This window comes from Macadamia integrifolia, unplaced genomic scaffold (genome assembly GCF_013358625.1).
Source record: "Macadamia integrifolia cultivar HAES 741 unplaced genomic scaffold, SCU_Mint_v3 scaffold706, whole genome shotgun sequence".
NCBI lineage: Eukaryota > Viridiplantae > Streptophyta > Magnoliopsida > Proteales > Proteaceae > Macadamia > Macadamia integrifolia.
Genome location: NW_024870519.1, coordinates 106,230 through 116,003, shown reverse-complemented (window position 1 = coordinate 116,003; position 9,774 = coordinate 106,230). Strand labels below are relative to the sequence as shown.

The 9,774-nt window shown below is 40.1% G+C and overlaps 1 protein-coding gene across 3 annotated transcripts in view; it reads right to left on the bottom strand.

Annotated features, from left to right (window-relative positions):
* Window positions 1-39: 39 nt before the first annotated feature.
* Window positions 40-9,774, bottom strand: part of LOC122069773 (4-diphosphocytidyl-2-C-methyl-D-erythritol kinase, chloroplastic/chromoplastic) — a 50,245-nt gene continuing 40,510 nt past the window's right edge. The window contains exons 10-12 of one of the 3 annotated variants that reach the window (XM_042633860.1): window positions 7,892-8,135; window positions 1,532-1,617; window positions 40-407 (exon numbers count right to left, since the gene is read on the bottom strand). In XM_042633860.1, the coding sequence (XP_042489794.1) occupies window positions 1,564-1,617; window positions 7,892-8,135 (298 nt within the window). In that variant the 3' untranslated portion in view covers window positions 40-407; window positions 1,532-1,563. The remainder of the gene's footprint in view (window positions 408-1,531; window positions 1,618-7,891; window positions 8,136-9,774) is intronic. The other 2 variants (XM_042633861.1, XM_042633862.1) reach the window with 2 other exon arrangements.

Sequence of the window (9,774 nt, the reverse complement as noted above, 5' to 3'; positions counted from 1 at the left end):
AAAAAAAAAAAAAAAATCTTTGCAAATGAACTCAGGAAGTGGTTGGAAAGACTCTTCTTTTTGCACGTCTATCACTAATCCATCATAAAACAACAGAACAAACTATATGCATATGGTTGGAAAGACACTTCTCAGAAGCGTTCTTTATGCATATTCAAACCGACTCCTGATGTTTTCTTATTTCATTTATAAATTTTTTTCTTCACCAAGGCTTGAAAATGCCCCTTCTTTTATTATCCTGCAACCAGGTGGAGAACAAATACTTAAGTAAAGAGCTGTTCTAAGTCGTTCAAAAGATAGTGATCATCCTTCGGTTTTGGAGAACTCCACAGATGAATCACAAGATGACATCATTGAAGCAGGTTCTGCATACCACTGGTTCTCTCCACGGGTAAGAAAGCGTGCCTCTGCAATTGTTGGAATAACGAAAATAGAAATTTATTTTGAGGGGGTGATGCTGTTAGACAGAAAATGCTAAAAAATGTAGACATATGTCAAGCATTTTTTCCTTCTTTATTCTATTTTAAAGACTGCTTTCATATGTTGCAGAATGTTCAAACAAGCTATGAGGGACATTAATCTTTTGACAGAGTTGAGAACCTGAAACTAGGGTATTATCCAATTTAGGGATTGCAATATGGTGGTTTCACCTCACCTATACCAGAACTAATCCTACCAACCTGCACCAAGAAATAATATGGGGCCAGTAATTTCACAAGGTAATAGAGGCAGGACCTCCAATGGTGAGGTGATGTGAGGTGGGTCAGGTACCAGGATTTTTCCAGATTAAAATACCATAACCCCCCACCCTCTCTCTCTCTCTCTCTCTCCCTCCCTCCCTCCCCGCTATAGAAGGGTCATACCATTACCAAACCATACAGTGCAGGATAACATGCCTCATTACCATCCCTATCCCAGTCAACTTCTATGATACTCTAAATGAAGGTCCCTCAAATAAACTTTGAAGGCATCCATTCCTTTGGAAATAGACATTTAATCATATCCAACAAACACAAGATTTACATTCTCCTACATCAACTCCTCTTCCACAACTACAGCATTTTCTTTCTCACATATATGCATATTAAAAGAGAGAGAGAGAGAGAGAGAGAGAGAGAGTTTTATATATCTTCTATTAGCTTCCGTTCCATGGACTTTCCTGATTTTGGTTTCAACATATATGTAACCAAACGAAGGGACATGTTTGGAAGGAGGGTTGCTCCTCTTCCTCACCTTACAACAAGTTCTGAGGAACCTATTGATGGAGATTTCAATCAGAATGATCATCACTACAGAAATTCTAGGGGCTTTCTCTGTATGATTAAATTAGGAGATTAAAGCAGAAAGTAATATCACAGAATCCCTTCCCAAAGTGTACCTCTCCCAAACGACAACTAAGTTTAACTCAGCGAAAAAATGACTCAAGAAATCTCAGATCAAGAGCTTCCTGATGAAACTATGAAGATGCCTTGTAATTCTATAAACTCTATGAAATGGACTTTTTTATTATTTCATAGACGCGAAAGTTTACCTGATAAAAACACATCCTGGTATTCATCATCGTCATATAAAAACTGAGGGGGATCTGGAGATCCAATTCCAACAATGGTGCTTCCGCTGCATCAAAATATTGAGAACCATAAATAAATGGGGATGTTTGTAAAGAAAAGTAATAGAGCACCGTGCAGGATTTAGAATTATGAATGAGCTTTCTACTTTTTTTGACAAAAGTTATGGATCACCCAGGTGGGTAATTTTTCGAAATAACAGCTGACACCTACTTCCAAGATGATGCTGGAAAAATACAACAGTTGGATAGACATGTAATGACCATGTGTCAAATTTCAGCCTCTTCTTTTTTTGGTAAAAAAATTTCAGCCTCTAATGCAATCATTTACTCTCGATGTAATGGTATATACCACTCTGAAGGTCCATGCAGCACCTTGTGGTCCTATGCACAGTGCAACCTCTTTTTAGTCCTGGATTTTTTTAGTGGTTAGTTTTGCCACCTGGCCAACTTGGATTGAGCTGGACATGTGGGCAGGGGACCTTGGGGTCAACTTGTCCACAAAATTTTCGACAAGTTGAAACTTTGAAGTCTTTTTAAAATCAGTAAGTTCTAAGATATAGGCCAGAGTCAAACAGAATATATAGAGTGCAATTTTAGAATAAATAGGAGTTGGCACACAAGAATGCAGTTAAAATTGGTGACTAAAAGACACCCAAAAGAACCATTTCATTTTTATTTATTTGAATAGGATGAGAGAATGAAGGTAGTTTTTAAACCAGTCATAGGGATCAGTGAAAAGGTTTAAGATTGACATAACAGCGGTAAGTGGATCAATCAAGTCTATTATATACAGCAAATATAAGTTGTATGTACATATGCAACCATAGACATGATATACACCCAAACATTTCTCCAGATATACATACACAACCTAATTCCACAGGCCTTTTCATTTTTCTGTGTTCTCCTTTACCCTATTCTTGTCTAACCAGCAATTATACCCCCTGCCACCTCTATCTTCTTTGCACATTTTCCTTTTCTTTTTTACCTTTCTAGATATCCCTAAAGAAGAACTACATCTCAAGCCAATTTTAACGCAGATTTCTGCAGAAGACACGAGAGATAATAGATAAGAAACAAAGTACTTTCAATTTTCTCAAATGAACTTGACACGTGATCGATAAAGCAGGGTTCTTAGACCATCAACTCAGAGCTTAGGCACTAATAGGAATTCTCTAAGGTGAGAAAAAAAAAAAATCGTCTCGCTCTTCCCAGTCTGTCTTGCTCTTTTATCAATTTTTCAGATCAGAACATTTAAATTCTACCATAATACCATTTTCTTTCAGAGGTGTAAGTTTGGCCTTGATGGCCCGAACACACCCTGAGTGATGCAGATACGGCTGCCCTTTCTTGGTTGGACCAGCATGACCGGCTTTGGAAGCCAAGAGCCAAGAAGAACCGGTCCAGCCCAGGGTTTTGGTCCAACAAGGGTTGGAAATAAAATTAGTAGTTTACTTAATATTTTATTTCATGCTTTTAGTTTCCAGACTTGAACGTAGGAGTAGGATTTATTTCCTTGCTTTCGTTTCCTTTTATAGTTGTTTCCTAGTTTAGGCTAGTTTCCATTCCAGTTACGTTTCTAATTTCATGTTCCTATTTTCCTATATATTAGTTATAATCGATTGAAGTTTTAGAGAGCAATTTGATTATTGAATGAACGTGTTAGTGTGATCCTCCTTTTCCCCCTCTCTACTCTGATTTCCCCTCCCTTCCCTAAGAGTTCTCCATCACTGAGCTAGAATATTGGCCTGGGCTAAGATTTCTACCACTGAGTTAGGGGCCCACGTTGAGTCAGTGACGGCATCACTTAATAAATAACAATAATCTTTTATGCTTTTATGCAGCTGAATGGCGGGTGCAATATGGAAGAGACTCACCCAACCTGTCCAAGGTAGGAATTAAAGCGCAATTGGAGTACTTTCAACCTCATACACTCCAAGAGACGGAACCAATTGGGCTAAGTGGATGGACCTGGTGTATGTGCATTATAATATGAGATTAAAAGAAGAGCAAATACGCCTTGCATGGAGGATGATAATAGCCCAATAGAGCTTGCCAATATCTTCCAAATGGATGACAATGAAGAAATCCCCTTTATGGGTGGGTTAGAAATTGAGGTGAGCCATTTTTAGAGGAGCCTGGAGGTCAGCCCAACAGTCATATTGCTCCACAAATGGATGTTATCATCGATGAGTTTTGAGATGGAAGAATGTAGAGTTCACTTATAGACACCCCATCCATTTGAGCCCCACACTGATACTAGAAATGATGAGGAAGAGCAATTGTTGCCTTCATCATCTTCCACTCTGTCTGCTTGACTTAACCCAACGCCATGATGATGATGATGATGAGATGGTGGTGGTGGTGGTGGTGGTGGTGATAGTGGGTATTATGGCGGTGACAGATTAGTTGCCCTGCGAGAAGGACTAGATGCATTGGGACCCGGACCCACAACTGGAACCAACCATATTCACAAGGGAGACTCAGTTCACCCATGCCACACAAGGTAAGAATTAGGGTTCACAACAATAAAAAGGCTACACTTGAGGACCACACTGGAAATTCAAACCTAATGGGGAGGCAGCTGGGATGGGCATAGGCATGGATATATCAAGCTTGTCTGGCACAATGGAAGCCAAGAGTATGGGAGAGTGCAGAGGATCTAGGCAAAGGCGTGCACCAGAATTCATAGACTCGATCCTTAGTCCAGCTATCACGGTGATAGTGGCTTTGAGAGTGTTAGATCAGCATCGCATAATGGGTATCCACCGTATGGGGTATATGCCAGTGGACCATCCTTCGAGAGCACCAATTCATTTGGATATGGTGGATCATCTACTTCATTTGGACAAAAGGGTGGTTTAGGTGGGGGGTCTTTTGTCGATAGCATCTTTGGGTATCCATCCAAACCATTTATGCCACCTCCACATCCTTTCAGTCTGAGTGAGCCCTTCCCTAGGTTGGGATACCTGGAAAATGTTGATGATGAGTCCTATAGATGGGCAGTGGACTACCAAAACAATTGGGCCCAAAAAACAGGTCATGAGACACATATGTGTTGCATTCAGAGGAGCCGCTAAGACATTGTAGTGGTATGTAGCTCATGGACTGGAAACGTCTAGACACTCTGCCTGGAATTGAGTGGAGAGAGATATATTCCTATCATGTAACATTATTGTTTCTTTTGCATATCGACAATATGTTATGTTTGTTTTAATCATGTATTTTTATTTCTAGCATATAACTTGTTTATGTATACCTAGCCACTTAGGCGTGTACAACTTCACTCAATGTACAGTAGCAAACTTGGGTCAACATCATAAGTATCATTTTAGGTGTTTTTAATGGAATAGGTTAGAAATGTCGAAAATATGTCGTACACAAAAAATCAGACAAAAAAAAAAACAATTCAGGGATCGAATCCTATTGCTGGAATATTTTCTAGGTTTCCACAAAATTTTGGAAATTAACAAAAATCTCTTAGTCCAAACATGAAATTTTGAACCTTGCAACCAACAATAGTGCTCATGTGTCCTTGTGGAACTCCCGTATGGCCTTAATACTTTTTGGAAATACCGATTGCGTCCCTAAACTTCAGGAGGTCATAAGTAAGCCCTTTTAAGTCCGAATTTGTTGATTCAAGTTGTTGAGTCCAGAAAAACAAGGAGTCCATCTTGGTGGAGTTTTGGGGAGCTCAAGAGGTGGTCTTGCCTAGGTTTTTCAAGAAAAACCGGTTGATGGGGCCATTGTGGTACATTGAAGCCTTTCATCTACCATTCTTGGGTGCAATGAAGGCATGATGAAGCTCCAATAAGTTTAGTGACCTCCATTGACAAAAAGAAAAGGCTCTTTAAGAAAAGAAAGGAAGAAGCACATGTGAGTGCTTGGAACACATTGAAGATGTTAGTTCAATAGAATACGCATGCATATCTTAGCGAATAAACTGATAAGCCATATGCAGAACATATAACAAATCCCAATCAGTATCTCTCCATAAGTTTCAGTTGAGAAACCGAAGGTTTTAGAATGATTTGACTTGTTCGTAATGACAGAGGTCATTCTTATTTATAAGAAGAGGTTACAACCAAATAGGAAAGTAGGGTATCGCTGACTAAGCGTCCCTATCTACAACTAATACAATAAATAGTAAAAGACCAAGGTAAAAGTATCTACAACCATCTCAACACTCCCCCATCAAGTTGGTGCAAATATATCGTGCATCCCCAACTTGGAGACAAGAGGATGAAATGCCGTACCGAGAACAACCTTGGTAAGCACATCAGCTAACTGATATTCATAACTAATAAAGGGTATGCAAATTATCCCTTGTTCAAGCTTCTCTTTGATGAAGTGCCTATCAATCTCAAAATGCTTCGTTCTATAATGCTAGACAGTATTACAATCCTAGATACCTATAAGCAAACCAGAGAGAGAGAGAGAGAGAGAGAAGACCGAAAGACTCCCAAAAGGAGTAAACTGCGACCTGTCCAGAATGGATAGTTCACAGGTTAGTTATTGTTTTATATATTAAACACAAAATAAAAAGGAGTACAAAAATACAAAAATACCCCCACAACTGTACAGAAGAACCCTAACACAATAACCAGAACCGATAGGATAGAAAATCCCCTATTGGTTTGGGAATTAGCACTAATCCCGATACTCAACACTCCCCCTCAAGCTGGAGCATACACATCACTCATGCTCAGCTTGGTACAACCATTACGAAAACCAGGAGCAATAAGAGACTTGGTAAACATATCAGCCAACTAATCAGATGAATGAACAAAAGGGGTCTCAATCAACTTCAGAACAGCATCATGAACGACGTGGCAGTCCACCTCAATATGCTTGGTTCTCTCGTGGAAGACCGGATTACTAGCAATGTACACCGCAGCTTGGTTGTCACAGTACATCTTCATAGGCTTGGTCACTGGAAATCCCAATTCCAAGAAAGACCGGAGCCACATCAACTCAGCAATGGTATGAGTCATAGCTCTATATTCTGCTTCGGCACTAGATCGGGCAATGGTAGTCTACTTCTTGCTACGCCATGTAACCAGATTACCTCCAACAAATGTACAATAACCCGTAGTAGATCTCCGATCGCTAGCAAAGCCGGCCCAATCAGCATCAGAGTAGCCAACTAGTTCCATATGCCGGTTAGGACGATAGATCAACCCTTTTCCAGGAGCACCCTTTATGTAGCGAAGAACACGGACAGCAGCATCCCAATGAGCTTTTTGAGGAGACTGCATGAACTGACTGAGGACTCCAACAGTATAGGAGATGTCAGGACAAGTCACAGTAAGATAAATTAACTTGCCAATCAAACTCTTGTACTGATGCACATCCTGGAGAGGTTCGCCATCATTAACACCAAACTTTTGGTGAGGATCCATAGAGATATCAATAGGTCTGGATGCAAGCATACCAGTATCAGATAAAAGATCCAACACATATTTCCTTTGAGGCAGACTGATCCCTTTCTTCCATCGGATCACCTCAATCCCAAGAAAATAGTGAAGTTGGCCCAGGTCCTTGGTCTAAAAGTGTTGCTATAGATAAGTTTTCACTTCGGAAATTCCTACCTCATCATTACTAGTAAGAATAATATCAACATAAACTACCAAGACAACCAAATTATCACCTCTATGACGAACAAAGACAAAATGATCAAAATAACAATGAGGAAATCCAAAAGTAACTATGATAGCACTAAACTTGTTAATTCATGCCCGAGGGGGCTGTTTAAGTCCATAGATAGCCTTGTGTAAGCGACACACACGACCTTTATGCCCCCCTGAGCGATATAACCAGGAGGTTACTCCATATACACCTCTTCTTGTAGATCACCATACAAGAAGGCATTCTTGATGTCCAACTGAAACAAGGGCCAATCAAAGTCGACAACAAGAGAAATAAGTAAACGAACATAGTTCAGTCTAGCAACCGGGGAGGTCTCAAAGTAATCAACTCCATATGTCTGAGTATACCCCTTGGCAACCAGACGAGCTTTCAACTGCTCAACAGAGCCATCAGAGTGGTACTTAACAATGCACACCCAGCAACACTTCACCAAATCCTTGTCAGGAGGTAAATCTACCAGACTCCAGGTACCACGACTCAAGAGAGCATCAATTTCTACATCTATGGCAGCTTTCCATCCAAGAATACGTATGACATCATTATAGGTGCGGGGAATGGGATTAGTAGAAAGAGATAGGGCAAGACCATGGAAGAGAGAAGGAAGATGAGACAAGGAAACAAAGTTATCAAAAGGATATACAACCATAGGTTTTTTAGTGCAAGAATGTGTACCTTTCCTTTGAGCAATTGGTAAGTCATCAGGCGAAGGAGGAGGAGCTTCACCAGAGGAAGGCGGCAGGGGAGGAAGTGAATCAATTGGAGTATTGGTTTCTCCACTTGGTTGTCCAACCTTCTTCCTGCGTTGATAAACCTGTAGGGGAAGTGAGTCACTGGCACTAGGAACATCAGGGAAGGGTATGAGAGAGGAAATGGGTGGAGGAGATGGAGAAGACCCCTCCATACCAGACTGGGACACCTGAGGAGAAAAAAATGATATGCCCTCAAAGAAAGTCACATCGGCACTAACAAATTTACTGTGAGTAATAGGGTCATAGCACTTGTACCCTTTCTGAGTACGTGAATAACAAAAAAAAAATGCACTTAGTAGACCTAGGAGATAGTTTATCTACTTACACATGCAAATTATAAACAAAGCACACACACCCAAAGACTCAAGGAGGAACAATAAAACTCGGCAAAGTAGGGAACAAAATAGAAAAAAGAGACCTTTCTCAGAGAACTAAAGATGGCATGCGATTAATCAAGTGACATGCAGTCAAAACCCCATCACACCAAAAAATTCTTAGAAACATGCATATGAATTACAATAGCTTGAGCTACCTCGAGAAGATGCCGGTTCTTGCGCTCTGCTACCCCATTTTTCTGCGGGGTATAGGCGCAACTAGTTTGGTGTATAATCCCACGGTTGGCATAAAAATCAGAAATATCATTTTAAGCATATTCTAGAGCATTATCAGAACGAAAAATCTTAATTAAAATACCAAACTGAGTTTTTATTTCATTATAGAATTGTTGAAACACAGATAAAAATTCAGATCTGTCCTTTAACATGTAAATCCATGTAAGGCGAAAATGATCATCCACAAAGGTCACAAAATAGCGAAAACCAAATCTATTACTAACTCTGCAAGGACCCCATACATCAGAATGGACTAAATAAAATAAAGACGGACTACGAAACACAGAGCGAGATGGGAAGGACACACGATGATGTTTACCCAACTCACATGCCTCGCATTCTAACCTTAGAACAGACATAAAATTAGGAAATAAAAGTTTTAACCTAGACAAAGATAGATGTCCTAAACGACAGTGCCATTGGAAAGGGGTCACATCGACAGTATCAGCAGCAAAAGAAGTAGGAGAGTCACAATTAAGATAATATAAACCATCCTTTTCACACCCTCCACCAATCGTCTTCCTCGTGTGAAGATCCTAAAAAAAACAGTAAGAGGGAAAGAAGGTCACTGAGCAATTTAAAGAACTAGTTAGCTAGCTCACAAAAAGAAGACTTAATGGAAATTATGGAATATGTAACACAGAAGATAAATTCAGAAAGGGGGTAGGAGAGATAGTACCATGGCCTAGACCCTGTGTGGAAGCATTGTTGGCTAGAATAACAGATGTAGAACTGGTACTAGAGGAAAATGTCTTAAAAAGTGATGACTTACCAATCATATGAGCAAAAGCAACTGAATCAATGATCCAGGGGATAGATGCAATGGTAAGAAGGGCTGAGGTACCTGCATGAGCTAAGGTGACAGCAGATGTAGACCCATAATTGGATGTATTAGAGGATGCCTCAAGAGTGTGCAAGCGCCGGAGCAACTGATTGATGTCATCGCGCAGACTAGTAGATGAATCTCCTGAAGGTCTCGGTTTAGCATTAACGGAAAACACTATATCAGTACCATCATCTGACACTACATGATTGGCTATCTAGGTTGCCCACTCTGGCCTGCCATGCTTTGCCTAGCAAGTCTCTATAGTATGGTTGGGCTTAGCTCCATGAAACAATATGTTACTGCTAAAACATGGAAGAATTGAAATCTTAGATCAAAACACTATGTATGGATGGTATGAACTACCTAAAC